Source organism: Microtus pennsylvanicus, chromosome 1 (assembly GCF_037038515.1).
Source record: "Microtus pennsylvanicus isolate mMicPen1 chromosome 1, mMicPen1.hap1, whole genome shotgun sequence".
NCBI classification, from domain to species: domain Eukaryota; kingdom Metazoa; phylum Chordata; class Mammalia; order Rodentia; family Cricetidae; genus Microtus; species Microtus pennsylvanicus.
The window spans coordinates 101751881-101766617 of record NC_134579.1 but is presented as its reverse complement, the minus strand read 5'-3'; the positions used below and the strand labels follow the sequence as shown (position 1 = coordinate 101766617).

Below are 14737 nucleotides of genomic sequence, written 5' to 3'. Positions count from 1 at the left end.
ATGAGGCTGTACGCTCATTGCCCAGAACTGCCCCTCACACACACACACACACAAAAAAAAAACCCAAAAAAACTTATTGGAAAGAAATATCTGAAGTTGCCCCTGGAACCCAGCAAACTTGGGATTCAATTCCCAGCTCTCTCTCTTCCCAGCAGTGACTTCACTGGGAAGTGACCTCACCTATTAAAGCACGCATAGCTCAGAAAGGATACTCCAGTTGTCCACCTCTACCTGAAGCACTGTTCTAACTGTAGAAGGCTAAAGCAGATCTCAGTAAGGCATCATGGAACATGCCTAACTCTTGAGTTCCTTCCCCACATCCTTATCCATCGACAATCGAGCTCCAGAAGGTGCCTGCACTGTCTTCTGGGCCAATTCAGGCGGCAGAACTCAAATTTTAATCCTCTCTTTACTACTCCATTGTGTCATGCAGGGACCTTCCAAGACTCAGTTTCCCCTTTGGCATGACAGAGTCAAACACAAGTGGTGTGTGTGAGAGAGAACAGGGCTCTATGAACCAGCAGACATCATCACAGTCATTACAGCTGATCGGACTGAGAATGCAGTTCAGTTCAGTTAGATCGAGTCCCTAGGTTCAAGCCCCAGTACTGCATAAATTGAGGGAGGTGACGTGTGCCTAAAATCCTGGCACACTGGAGGTAGAGGACCAAGTGGAGATCAGACTCACTTTGGTTACAGAGTGAGTCCAGGTCAGCCTGGGCTACATAATTTGGTCTTTAAAGCAGGAGGGGGGAGGCTCTCAAGGCCCCACCCCCTCTCTGAGGAGCTACTTGTAGGGTAAAAGAGCCAGTCAAAGAAACCTACCCAGACTGAAACCAGAGCCAGTGAAAGAAGCCCACCCTGACCCTAAAACCAGAACCAAAGAAACACGCCTTGACCCTGAAATCAGAGCCAAAAGGCTAAAAGGGGCCAATGAAAGAAACAAAATCTGCCCCTGACCATGAAACCAACCTGAGCATGAAACCAACCAATCCCTGAGCACGAAATCTAGCCAATCTGAGCTTTTCCAACCTCAAGAGAATTGAAATCTGACCATTTCCCACCCTGAAAAATCTCCACCCTGGGAAAACGCTGCCCCTAAGAAGCTCTATATAAGCCCTGTGCCCGTTCAGTTGCTGCTGTCTTTTCCACCATGGCAAAAGTGGAATTCTTTAGATTCTTCCTTCCTAATGAATCTCTTGAATGAGGTTTAGATGAGAAGTAGAGAAGTGACTTTTCACAGGCGCTGGAGCAGAGCAGAGCTGAGCAGGACCGCAACAACTTTGCTCAGGAAACTCTCCCCTGCAGGCCCAGAGCTGTTGTGTTGGGGAAACCTTTCCCAGGAGCAGGGCTGTAAGCTGCTGCGTTTACAATGACTTTGTGGTACTCCTGGCCGCCAGGATCCCTTTCCATCTGAGCTGCAATGCTTACACTACTGGCAGCCAATGATTGCTGGAAGCGGAAGAGAAAACATTTTCTCCAGTGGTGTAGCTACTGATAAAGAAAGAGCCCTTGCTCCGTAATGGCCTTAGCCCTGATCCTGAACGCGATTTTAATGAAACTCACGGGGTCACAAAAGAAAAAAAAGGAAAAGAAGAAAGACAAAGAAATAAAGAAAAAAGGAAGAAAGGAAAGAAGGAAGGGAGGGAGGGAGGGAGGGAGGGAGGGAGGGAGGGAGGGAGGGAGGGAGGGAGGGACGAGGGAGGAGGGAAACTGAGATGGGAAGACCAGAGTCTACACGACAACACGAGTCTTCAAGATGCCCAACAGTAAAGGTACGTGTGTATACACCTACACCATACTCTCTCACAAATTAATAGCAAATAACGTCTAAAAATAAAAAGGAGTAACAAGAGGGCTCGGATGGTAAAGGTGCTTGCTGTTAAACCTAATAACCCAAATTCAAAGCCCAGGACCCACAGGTCGGAGAAAACTCCCTTAAGTTGTCGTCCGTCCTCCACACGTGTGACACACACGTGCCCCTCGCCTACACTCAAACAAATAAACAGATGTAATTAACTTTAGAAAAATTAATAAGTAAAAAGAGAGAGAGAGTAGAAGGAAACTGAAACCTGGGCAAGAATACTCCTAAGGAGGTAGTCTGGTTAGCCGCAGAGGGCGCGCTGAAACTACAACTCCCGGCCTCCTTTGGGCCGGTAATGGCGGATGGCCCCACAAGATTGGTCCTTTCTCCATGGGGCGGGGCTTGACGAGGGCCAGCTTTTTGCTGTTGCCAGGGGAGACCGCCGCAGGGAGGCGGAAATTGCCGAGGCGGGCAGTGAGTGCGGAGGCGGCGCGCGGGAAGGTCTGGCGGCCATGGCGGCCCCGGGACCCGCGAGTCGCTTCTGGTGCTCGTATCCCGAGGTCCCTTCCGCCACATTCTTCACCGCCCTGCTCTCGCTGCTGGTGTCGGGGCCCCGCTTGTTCCTGCTGCAGCCTCCTCTGGCACCGTCGGGGCTGTCGCTGCGCTCCGAGGCCCTGCGCAACTGGCAAGGTGAGCAGCGACTGGGCAGGGATGACGCGCTTTCTCAGCCCGGGACTTCGTCTATTCCCCCCACTGCCAGGCAGCCCCCAGCCTCCGTGCCTATCACTGTTCCACCCACTTGGGACTCCAGCATGTCGTGTCCAAAGCCTCATTTTCGCCAATTCCTTCCCTACCCAAAATTGCCCCTGCATGTCACCCCAGATTCATTCATTCTTTGATCTCGAGGATGAATACCTTCCTTCGCTCCTCCAGTTTTATAAATACAGACCCCCATCTGCTGAAGGCCTGAGCCCCTCAGGAACAAAATAGACGTCTCTCACCGTCATCGTGACAGTTGAACTTAGTCTCTTGTCACCCCTATGAATGGTTTTTCCTCCTGAGTCTAGAATTTTCTGCTGCGCATTTACCTTAATCCTGACTCTTAATTCCAGCTCACCGGAAGAAGGAAAGAGGCCGTCTTCCGCCCCTGGTAAAGTGCTTGTTTGCACAGGGGAGAGAAATTTCTCAGACCAATTAAGTCTGTAATCATGCTTTTCTAAAAGACAGGATTCCTAGTCTTTGTTTCTTTCTCATTTTTTCCTGGAAAATCCCAGTTGTTCCCAATGTAACAGAGGCCTGTGCATTCATCTCATGTAATCCATGTAATCATGACAAGACATATTAAATTGCCTGTTTACCAGAAATTGAGGCTGGATACAGAGAATCCCAGAGCTAATGCATCATAATATTGAGAAAGGAACCCAGCCTTTTGCTTTTAGTATGTTGTTTTAGAACCAAGGTTTGGGTATATAATTCACATGTCCTTATATAGATATAAACATGTGTGAGTCATTTAATTTGGAATCTGTGGCGTGATGGCGCACGTCTTTAGTCCCAGCACTCGGGAGGCAGAGGCAGGCAAATCTGTGAGAGCAAGGCCAACCAGGACTACACAGAGAAACCGTGTCTTGAAAAACAAGACTTTAATATGGGAAGTATCCAGCAAATAAGGCTTCAGGAGATAGTCTGGCTAGGTGTTAGGCTTAAAGCTGAAACTTCCATTTGTGCTGGATGCGTGAAGCATGCTCAGTGAGCTGAAAGTCAGTCTAGATAAGGCACATACCGTCTTTCTTTTCTTTTTCCTTTGAAACAAAGTCTTGCTATTTCTTTAGACCAGAATAATCAAAACTCACCATGTAACCCAGTCTGCCCTCAAGGCCATGATCCTCCTGCCTCAGCTTTCTGAGTACCAGGACAAAGACATCCTATGCTTACTTAACCCTATTTGTGTGGGTGTGGGGTTCATGAACAGATGGAGATATGGGACCTTCAAAGGACTCGGGTTTGACCTGTTCCATCACAGTGAGGAAATTCAAGCTGTGAGGATTTGGACGTTGGACTCAACTGAGCCCAGGCAGCCTGGTTATGATAAAGCTAAGATCCCCTCCAAGTCTTAACACTCCTAAGAATGATGCTGTTGTTTGATCCATCTCTCTCATGTTAAGGTTTCACCCCAAGAGATAGGTCAGTACATTAGAGAGCCAGGCGTGGTGGTGCATGCCTTTAACCCCAGCCCTGGGCAGGCAGAGGCAGGTAGGTGGATCTCTGTGAGTTTGAGGCCAGCCAGGGTTACCTAGTGAGTCCCTCTCTCAAATAAACAAACAAAGTACATTAGAGCTCTATAAGGTAGTTCCGCAGGTAAGGGCGCTTGCCACCAATCGTGAGAACTGCAGTTTGGTCCCTGGTGGAACTGACTCCTACAGGTTTTCCTCTGAACTCTGTGGCATTCCCGTGCACTCCCATATACCCACAAATAAATAGAAGATTAAGTTTTAAAAAATTATGTGTGTTAGCGATGACTTATGTTTAGAAAAAAAATAAAATGAATAAACCAAATAGGATGGCAGGCACTTGTAGTCCCAGCACTCAGAGGCTGAGACAGAAAGATGGCGAGTTGCTGGCCAGCAAAAAAAAAAAAAAAAAAAAGGCCAAGTGTGGTGATTTACACATATAATCCCAGCCCTCAGGAAACAGGAGCCGGCCTGGTCTACATAGCAAGGTATAGGCCAGCCAGAGCTGCATAGTGAGACCTTGTCTCACAACAGAGAAAGAAAAAAGGACGTTGCATCTTACAGCATATAAATCTTGGCTGAACAGTGCTCTTATCGAAGACTTCTAATTACTGTATATTATTAATGATACCGTTATAGTCCTTCTACACCACAAAATAATTCATGATTCCTTTTTTCTTCACCTGAACAGCCTCTGTGGAAGGAGAGGCCAGAATCACAGATGAGGAGACACACTGTTAAGTGACACCCACTCAGTCATCCCTGAAGCTGTTCCAATTAATTAACCCTCAGACTGCCCAGTGAGGTAGGTCAGTAGTAAAGTCGAAAATCGGAGGGCTGGAGAGATGGCTTAGCAGTTCAGAGAGCTTGCTTCAGCCCGGCAGTGGTGGCGCACGCCTTTAATCCCAGCACTTGGGAGGCAGAGGCAGGTGGATCTCTGTGTGTTCAAGGCCAGCCTGGTCTACAAAGCTAGTTCCAGGACAGGCTCCAAAGCTACAGAGAAACCCTGTCTCGAAAAATCAAAAGAGAGAGAGAGAGCTTGCTGCTCTTGCAGAGGAGCCAAGTTTGGTTCCCAGCACTCTACGTGGGGCAGCTCACAACTGCCTGTACCTCCAGCTCCAGGGGTCTAACACCCTCTACTGACCTCCACAGGTACCTGCACACAGGTGGCATATGCAGATTCACAAAAATAAAAATAAGTCTTTAAAAGAAAGCCTAAAGCAATGTTATAAAGCATTTGACAAGTTCAGACAAAGCTGTCTTTTTCGCACATCAAAGTTGGTCTTGACAATCTTTGCTCCAGGGCCAGGAAAGAATGGAAGCTACATTATATGTTTATGTTTTGAATCATGGGAATTGCTCTTGCTAAGCCCGGCTCCAGGACCAGAAGGAACGGAGGTTATATGATGTACTTACGCCTTGAACGGCGGGCACTACCCTCACTTTCCCATTCTGTTTTTGTTTTATTGTTGAGACAGGCTCCCATGTAGACCATGCTGGCTTCAGACTCACAGAGGAGCCAGAATGACCCTGAACTCCTGATCTTCCTGTCTCTACTTCCTGAGTGCTGGGCTCCTAGGTGCGTACCACCACTTCCTGTGTGTGGCATATGTGGTGCTAGGAATGGAACCCAGGACTTGGTGCACACTCGGCAAGCACCCTACCAACTGGGTTCCAGCTCCAGCTTCAAGCCCCCCCACCCCAAGCTGGCTTGGGACCTGGTTGCCCCTCAGAACAGCACCACCTCGGACCGTTAACCCAAACCCATCTTTAGTTTACAGGCTGGTGACCTACATCTTCGTCTACGAGAACCCAGTCTCCCTGCTCTGCGGTGCCATCATCATCTGGCGCTTTGCTGGCAACTTCGAGAGGACCGTGGGCACTGTCCGCCATTGCTTCTTCACCTTCATCTTTACCGTCTCCTCCGCCATCATCTACCTGTCGTTCGAGTCGGTGTCATCGCTGTCCAAGCTGGGTGAGGTGGAGGATGCCAGAGGGTTCACCCCCGTGGCTTTTGCCATGCTGGGAGTCACCTCAGTCCGCTCTCGGATGAGGCGGGCCCTGGTGTTTGGTGTGGTGGTGCCCTCCGCCCTGGTGCCGTGGCTGCTGCTCTGTGCCTCCTGGCTCATTCCTCAGACCTCCTTCCTCAGCAACGTCTCTGGCCTTTTGATCGGCCTATCGTGTATCCTTCCTGGAAGGGAGCTACAGTGTGAGGCTACACCGGGGTGCAAACTCACTTGGGGGTGTGGGGTGTCAGGTACACAGTCGCAGGCTCCTACACAAGCAGTCTGGGTTTGGCCCCAGCTTGGAAAGCCTGGGAGTCTTGGGCAGTTCTCCCCATCCCTGGATCAGAACTCATCTGGAAAAATTGAGTATGGTTGCCTGCCCAGGTCAACTCAACATAGCCGGTTAGCAACTTAAGCTTAACTATACGGGCCTGCCTTTTTTCCCTTGTAAACTGAGGTGCAATCTTCTCAACTAACTTGAGTGTGAAGTTTCGCTGGAAGAGGGCCAGGGAGATGGCTTCCTCAGTAAAGCATCCATGCAAGCGTGAGGACTCGAGTCATGGCCTTGAGACTTACACTCTAATCCCGTGCTTCAGAGGTGGAGACGGGTAAAATCCCTAAGGCTCACTGACCCACCAACCAAGACTAGCTTGGTAAATTCCAGATCAATTGAGAGACCCCAGTTCCTGAGGAGACCAGGCTGGCCTCTGATCTCCACACACAGGCACTCCCACATCGGAGAAGCATGAGGTACCCGCACGCAGAGATGTTCGTGGGCCGGTTAAGAGACAGACCTGGACTTGTGGATAGTTTTTCTATTTTTGCTGGGTTAAGAGTATCAAGCTCAGGGCATTGTGTGTGATTGACAAACACTCTACCACGGTGCTACATCCCAGCCCTTACTTTTCTTCTCAGAGAGAGGGGATTGTAACAGGGTCTTGCTATGTGGCCCAGGCTAGCCTCAAACTCAAGATCCACCTCAGTTTCCTGAGTGCTAGGATTACTATCACTCACCACCGCACCTGGTTCCACACCCCGAATATCAGTTTCTAGGTGATATTCTAAGGAATATCACTTCCTCCCTCCCTCCCTCTTCCCTCCCTCCCTCCCTCCCTCCCTCCCTCCCTCCCTCCCTCTTCCCTCCCTTCCTCCCTTTATTTTTTGATTTATTTTTGTCTGTGGATGTGTGCACCTACATGCTGGCACTTGAGGATGCAGAAGAGGTTGTCAAGTCCCCAGGACCTGGAGTTACAGGTGGTGGTGAGCTGTCGTGTCGATGCTGGGGACTGAACTTGGGTCCTCTAGAAGAGCAATTGCACTCTTAACTATGAAGCCATCTTTATGTTCCCCCGCCCTCAAAAGGTGACTCACTGTACAGCCCTGGATGGCCTGGAACTCAACCGTATAGATCAGGCCGGCCTCAAACTCACAGAATCTGCCTGTCTCCGCCTATTGAGTGCTGGGATTAAAGGTGTAGGGTGTGTGCCCTACGCCGGCTTGCCTCTTCTGTAGTTCTGATCGGGTATAAGGTAGTGAGCGCAGTTGGACCTGGAGCTGACTGAGCCGGAAGATGGAAGTCAGTCCTCCAGCTTCAGGAGTATCAGGGGTTAGCGCCTGATTATTACCAAAACCATCCATTTTAGACAGGGCTGAGGATCCAATGTAAGCCCTCTGATACATCGGCCTAGTCAAGGCCCCACTGAGCTACTGGCCAACGTTACCTTTATCTGGCTTTTATAAGGGATTGAGCTTCCTAATTAGGAATACTGAGATCCAGAATGCTTCAAAATCTGCAGTGTTTTGAGCATTAACACGACACAAGTGGGATATTCTGCTCCTGACCTGACTATAATCGAAGTAAGAACATGGATGCACCGAGAATACTGTGTAAAGTCACCTCAGGCTGTGTGAGGTACACGTGAAACATAAATGGATTTTATCATGCATAGGCATGATATTCAGATAACCTCGTAAGCCCTGAGATATTTCACTCAAAACTGTTTTGGATAAGGAATGCTCAACCTGTACTTACCCCTTGATGCAGGCATAAACTAGTTGGCTTAATATTTGCTTCAGGGCAGCTAGTAAGGTGTCCTGATGGGTAAGTGATGGCTGGCAAGCCTGACAGCCTGAGTTCCAGCCCTGGGGCCTTTGCGGTGGATTTCAACCCCTCCCACACACACACACACACTGTGGTACACTTACACCCGTGTGCATGTGCACATGTACGGAATATTTGTGTAATAAGTATTTGTTGAAGGGTGTATGAAACAGGCTTTGTAGCTGTGCAGACAGTGATGGAGACTATATGGAGAAAATGCTTCCAGAGAAGCCGCAATGAAACTTGCCATGTGGTGCATGCCCCATAACCCCAGCACTCAGGAGGCAGAGGGAGGTGTTTTAAGTTCGAGACCAGACCAGGCTACATACATCTTCCTCCTCAACAACAACCAACCACGTGAAGTTCAGTTGGCACACTGGGGCAGAGCACCTCTGATTTGGAGCAGAAGTCTAGGTGCATGCCAGTCTCTGCATTGTATTAAGATTGACTTGTAAACCAGCTGCGGTGGCGGAGCCGATGGAGTAGCAGTGGTGTAGACACACACCTTTAATCCCAGCTCTCAGGAGGCAGAGGCAGGAGGATCTCTGAGTTCAAGATCAGCCTGGCCTACAGAGCTACATAGAGACCCCTGTCTCAAAAAGCCAAAAAGGAAAGAAAAGAATGGCTGTGACTGACGGCTGTGTTTGGAAGGCCCGGGAGGTGCGTGTGAACTCTCATGCACACTACACATGACATTGTTCCCGTGAGGTGCGTGGATGGGACTGCTCAGCTCTCTGAGGGACTGGTGTACACAGCTGTGCCTCCCAGGGGCGGGCCCTCAAAGGGCATGTCAGCTGCCTCTGCCTGCTGCCTTCGATTTTACTTAATACACTCACCTCAGATGGCCTCACCTACTGCTACTCCCTCGACCTCTCTGAACGTGTAGCCCTGAAGCTTGATCAGAAGTTCCCCTTCAGTGTCATGAGGAGGATCCCCCTGTTCAAGTACATCTCAGGTTCTTCTGCCGAAAGAAGAGCCGCCCAGAGCCGGAAGTAAGTGGGGAATCCCTCGCCTTTGTGTTGTGTGGTTGGTTTCAGTGCTGGGGGTGGACCCAAGGCCTTGCCCATGCTAGATTGCTCTGTCACTCTGCTGCCACCCACTCTGCCTTTGTGGGGTTTTTTGCTTGTTAGTTTGTTTTTTGAGTCATAGAAAGTCAGGGTTGGCTTTGAACTTGGGACACTCTTGTCTGTTGCTCTCAGATACCAGGCTGTAGATATAATCCCACTGCTGGCTCTCATTCTCATTCCAAGAGCAACTGAAAGGTGTGGTTCACCTTAGCTAGGTCATCTTGGAGGATAAAGGAAGAGGGGAACACAGTTTCTGAGCTCTGTGCAGGGAAGGATTGTAGTTCTATTTCATCAGTAGAGCCCCTGCCTAGAATCCCCCAGTGAGGGGCTGGGGTGTGGCTCAGTGGTAGAGCACCTGCCTAGAATCCCCCAGTGAGGGGCTGGGGTGTGGCTCAGTGGTAGAGCCCCTGCCTAGAATCCCCCAGTGAGGGGCTGGGGTGTGGCTCAGTGGTAGAGCCCCTGCCTAGAATCCCCCAGTGAGGGGCTGGGGTGTGGCTCAGTGGTAGAGCACCTGCCTAGAATCCCCCGGTGAGGGGCTGGGGTGTGGCTCAGTGGTAGAATACTTATCTAATCTTGGGAGGCCCTGGGTTCCAGCATTGCAAGTAAGGAAAGAAAATGCGTGCACAGATCTCTTCTGTACACTGCTGCGTGTGGAAGGAACCGAGTGTGAGTGGGCAAAGACAGAACTTGAGTGAAATTCTGAGTGATTTGAGGAGAGATAGTAGTCTTAATGTCGTTTCGTTGCAATGCTCTGCGGGTAGCGCTGGGCTGTGACACACGGCATGCTTACACAGTTTGCTCAGTAGGTGACAGGGCAGGAAGACCTGAAAGGAGTTTCTTGTCTCTCCCAGAGGAAACTTTCTTGGCTCCCCAATGAGAAGAGGTGAGGCTTTTTTTTTTTCCAGTTCTGGCTTGTATGCTCTTAAAAGCTACTAGGCAAGCAGCCAGAACTTGTGGGTCCTCACACCTTCTTTATAGAGGAGGCCAGAGAGGACATGTGTTCCCAAGTAGCAGTCCAGGGACGAGCCCGCTGTGGCGCCTTTCCCATGGGGCCTCTGCCAGTTGTGTTCTTTCCAGCTGTGTTCCTCGGAGACTCTGCAATCCTAGCACCATCACCCAGGAAGGGCATGGTGAGAAGTGAGGAGCCAGCATGGCTGGGGTGCCGTCCCTCCACGCCCAAGGTCTGCAGTAAGCTTTCTTCAGCTGGAATAGTTAGATTTGGGTTTGGGGGTCTGTGCTGTTTAGTGTGTGTGTGTGTGTGTGTGTGTGTGTGTGTGTGTGTGTGTGTATTTGTAGACAGAGCCTCAGTAGCCCAGTCCTTCCTCACTAGCTGTTTAGCCAAAATGACCCTGAACCTCTGATGCCACTGCCTCCTCTCAGTGCTGGGGATTACAGGCAAGCACCCCACGCCCAGATTATGTTGTATTCAGGGCGGAAGCAGGGCTTGGTCCCACCTGTAATCTCAGCAGTTGGGAGGCTGAGGCAGGAGGATTTGGAGTTGGAGACCAGTCTGAATTACAGAGTAGAACCCCACCTCAGCTCACTACATCTAAAGAAGCCAAGGGCTGTGGACATAGCTCAGAGATAGAGTGTGTGCCTAGCATGCAAGAGTCTCCTAGCAACTTGACAGGCCTGAGAGGTACAGACTTCCCTCTCAGAGTCTCCTGTGTGACAGCAGAGGGGTGGGGTCACAAAGCAATGGAGCTGCCCTCGGGACCCAGAAAAAGAGTTCTAATCTGAGTTACACTTGCCCACCGGGAAGCTCTGTCACCTGTGCCAGGTTTGGACAGATGTGGAATGGGTAGCGCTCTGTGTCCCTTCTCTGTTCCTCACGTGGCAGGTGGTTGTAGGTTGCCAAGACTGCAGGTATCAGAACAGAACATGATGTTTCAGGTGTCCTGACAGAGTCACCGAGAGCGTTACAACAGGGCACGTGTGTTTATTTTAGTTAGCTGCCATGTGGGTTGTTTTGTCTCTGATTGCTCTTGTTTGGAAAGTTGGTTTGGCATAGAGTTTGGGTGTTTTCTTATAATAAAAATAGGACAGTTTATTAAAAACGAGAGAAGAGGCCAGCAAGATGGCTTAGTGGATAAGGACATTTGCCACCAAGTCTGAGGCCTGAGGTACATCCCTGGGGACCCTCATGGTAGAAGAAAAGAACCGGCTCCTGAAAGTTCTCTGACGTGCACACACACCAACCACACATACACGCACACACACTAACCACACACACACGCACACACACCAACCACACACACACAAACTAAACACACACACCAACCACACATACACATGCACACACACCGACCACACACACACGCACACACAAATGCACCACACATACATATACCTACCACACATACACAAACTAAACCCACACACCAACCACACATGCACACACAAACACACACACCAATCACACATACACACACACACACACACACACACAAACTAAACAAACACACCAACCACACATACACACACATGCACACACACCAACCACACATACATATACCTACCACACACACACACATAAATGGGAAATCATTTTAACAAGAAGGTAATGTATTGCACATCTTTAATTCCCATCACTAGGGAGACAGGAGCAGGCAGAACCCTGTGAGTTTGAGGCCAGCCTGCTCTACATTGAGAGTCCTAGGCTGGCCAAGACTTTGGTGAGATCCTGTCTCAAAAGAAAAGAAGGAAAATGCTCCCGGAAGCAGGAGTGGAGTCGTGAGCCGGGGCTGGAATCAGGGCTTGCTTGGCACATCCTCAGCAGGTGCTCCACTGAGCCACAGCCCAGCCCTGTATTTTCAGAATTTTTCATTTGTGTGTGTGTTTACTGATCTAGTTGGTGGCATGGGACCTAAAAATGAGGCGGACTAAAGTCTTGCGCAATAGCCAGCTTTATTAGAGCAGCAGGCAGTTTATACCCTAGGGTTAGGACGCGACACGTGAGTAAGGTGTTCGTCGGTCACGAGGACAAGCCACCCACAGTATGGAAGCACGTGAGTAACAGCAGCTGAAGTGAGCTCACTCACAGCCGCTGCACCTGGGAGGAGCGTGCAAACACATTCCAAGAACAACTGTTTGGAAGACACCGAGGGCACAAGACTCTTCTTTCCTCAGTTTTCTCCCAGGCACTCAGAACACTCGTGCAACTCTGTTCCCAGACTGTGTTTCCATGTGTACAGTCTTACCTAGTCCACATGAACCCCTAGATTTGATCCTGAGCACTACATGGCGGGAGAGGGGGTGTGGTGGCTCCTACCTGTAACCCAAACGTCTACACTGAGGAAGCCTGAGCTACACGGAGCTCTGCCCCTTCCTCTCCAAGAGGATCTTTCTCTTCCCCTGAAACTTAGTGCTGGCTACGACTCCATCCCTCTCTTATCTCAGGAAATGACATGCTGTACCTTGTCACTGCCAACAGAATGACTGTCTCCTCTCTTATTCTTTTCCAGGCTGAACCCTCCACCTGGCTCCTACCCCACGCAGAGTTGCCACCCTCATCTAACCCCAAGTCACGCTGTCACCCAGATGCAGCATGCGAATGGCCAGAAACTGGCCTCCTGGCCTCCCGGACACATGCCCAGCCTCCCTCCCTACCAGCCTGCTTCCGGCCTGTGTTATGTGCAGAACCACTTTGGTCCTAACTCCAATGCCTCCAGTGTATACCCCGCTTCTGCAGGGACCTCCCAGGGGGTACAGCCTCCCTCCCCTATCAGCTGTCCTGGCACTGTGTATTCTGGGGCCCTAGGCACCCCAGAGGCTACAGGCTCCAAGGAGTCTTCCAAGGTTGCCATGCCCTAGCCAGTCTGCAGAGAAGGCTCCTACACGTTGGTCAGAGAAAGGTCCTGTCTGAGCAAGGAATTGCTTAAGGATTATGTGTTGAAGGGCATGCTGGTCTGTCATACCAGCTGCTTGGGAGGTTGAAGTCAATAGATCCAAAGGTCAAGGTCTGTCTGGGCTCCAGAACAAGTTCAAGGCCAGCCTAGGCTATGTATAACAAAACTGTCTCAAAATTAGTAAAAATGGCTGGAACTGGGGCACTTTGGTAGACTGCTTACCTAGCATAGTCCTCAGCTCCCTCCTCCCCCCAAAAAGATTATTTATGAAATACCTCTGTGTGCCAGCTCTGTTGAGTACTTTGATAAATGTCCCTATATATCTGTGTCGTTTCCCCTCAGGGCAGCTCTAGAAAGTAACGTTTACTGACCAGCTTTCAGACACAGGAAATAAAACAGCGTAGAAGGACATGCCTGTAAGCTAACTATGGTCAAGGCAGGATCAGACGTTGAAGGTCATCCCCAGCTACACAGTGGGTCTGAAGCCAGCCACTGGGCTGCATGAGAAGTAAGGCATTCTGGGTTCCCCTGGAGTCTTGAGGCGCCACAGCCACTGCTAGGTTTCTGGGTTCCTAATCCAGTGTCCCAAGCAAGAGAAAGTACAGTTGTCATTGGTTGCCAGGGACTTGCCGGTCCTACCATCCCATCCTGCTGAGTGCCTGTGAGTCCTTGCTCCTGTCTGGTGTGTCCTTGTACTGGACAGTCTGTAACCCGTCTTCCCCCTCCAGCCGTCCCTGTCCTGACTTCTGCCAGACCGTGGTGACCTGCAGCAGCGTGCAGTGGTCCGCCCTGTGAGTTACCTTTGTATAAAACCAGCCTCCAGCCTGCCACTGGTGCATTGCTCTTCTGTTGTCGGTCTGGGTGGGTTGTGACTTGAACAGGAATGGGGGCGGTGACTAAGGGATCCCATCAAGTCTACACACAGCCTGTGCTCAGGGGTCAGCGGTGAGGACCTGATACAGGAAGTGGGTGGAAAAGACGCAGTAGAACGTTGCCCAACCCAGAGGTGGGTACAACAAGGGGCTAGCCAGGGTAAGCTAGTGAGATTGTCTGTAAAGTTTGGGTTTTGTTTCTCTGTTTTTGAATAAAAATAAGCTGGGCATGGTGGCACATGCCTTTAATCTCAATACTTGGGAGGCAGAGGCAGTGGATCCCTGAATTTAAAGCCTGCCTCATCTACATACATAGTTCCAGGACATCCAAGGCTGCACAGTGAGACCTTGTCTCTAAAAATAAAAGTTGAGTTTGGTAGTACCAACTTTTAACACTTGGGAGGCATGGCAGTTAGGTAGATCTGAGGTCAGCCAGGTCTACATGACTGTTTCCAGGGCTGGGGGTATGGCTCAGTGGTAGAGTGCCTGCCTAGCGTAGAAGTGGCCCTGAGTTCCATCTCCAGGACCGGGGGTGGGGGGAGATGATTTCCTGACCCCAAGTTCACCCCTCCAGAGAGGGTAGTCTGAAGACGGGCACATTCAAGCATCCGAGTGGCCGTTTGAAACCCAAGCAAACAAGCCAGTATGTCTTGACTGAAGATGGAACTACCTGATCTGGATTAGGAAATTGAGTTCACAGGCAAGGAGCCAGGTGCCCAGGTGGCATCTAGGCTTCCGACACAGCTAGAATCTGATGGGACCTGAGACTTTGGGCTCCAGCCATACCTGGCATTTTACTTGTAGTGGC

The 14737-nt window shown here is 50.3% G+C and overlaps 1 protein-coding gene across 1 annotated transcript; it reads left to right on the top strand.

Annotated features, from left to right (window-relative positions):
* Positions 1-2223: 2223 nt before the first annotated feature.
* Rhbdd2 (rhomboid domain containing 2) lies at positions 2224-14156 on the top strand. Its single transcript, XM_075976833.1, has 4 exons — positions 2224-2494; positions 5810-6217; positions 8984-9134; positions 12674-14156. The coding sequence occupies exons 1-4, from the start codon at positions 2317-2319 to the stop codon at positions 13020-13022; spliced, it is 1086 nt and encodes a 361-aa protein (XP_075832948.1). The 5' UTR covers positions 2224-2316; the 3' UTR covers positions 13023-14156.
* The last annotated feature ends 581 nt before the right edge of the window (positions 14157-14737 follow it).

Coding starts and splice junctions, on each gene's coding strand:
- Rhbdd2 (XM_075976833.1), top strand. CDS start 2,317: ATGGCGGCCCCGGGACCCGCGAGTCGCTTCTGGTGCTCGTATCCCGAG. Junction 6,218..8,983: donor CCTTTTGATCGGCCTATCGT/GTATCCTTCCTG, acceptor CACTCACCTCAG/ATGGCCTCACCTACTGCTAC. Junction 9,135..12,673: donor AGAGCCGCCCAGAGCCGGAA/GTAAGTGGGGAA, acceptor ATTCTTTTCCAG/GCTGAACCCTCCACCTGGCT.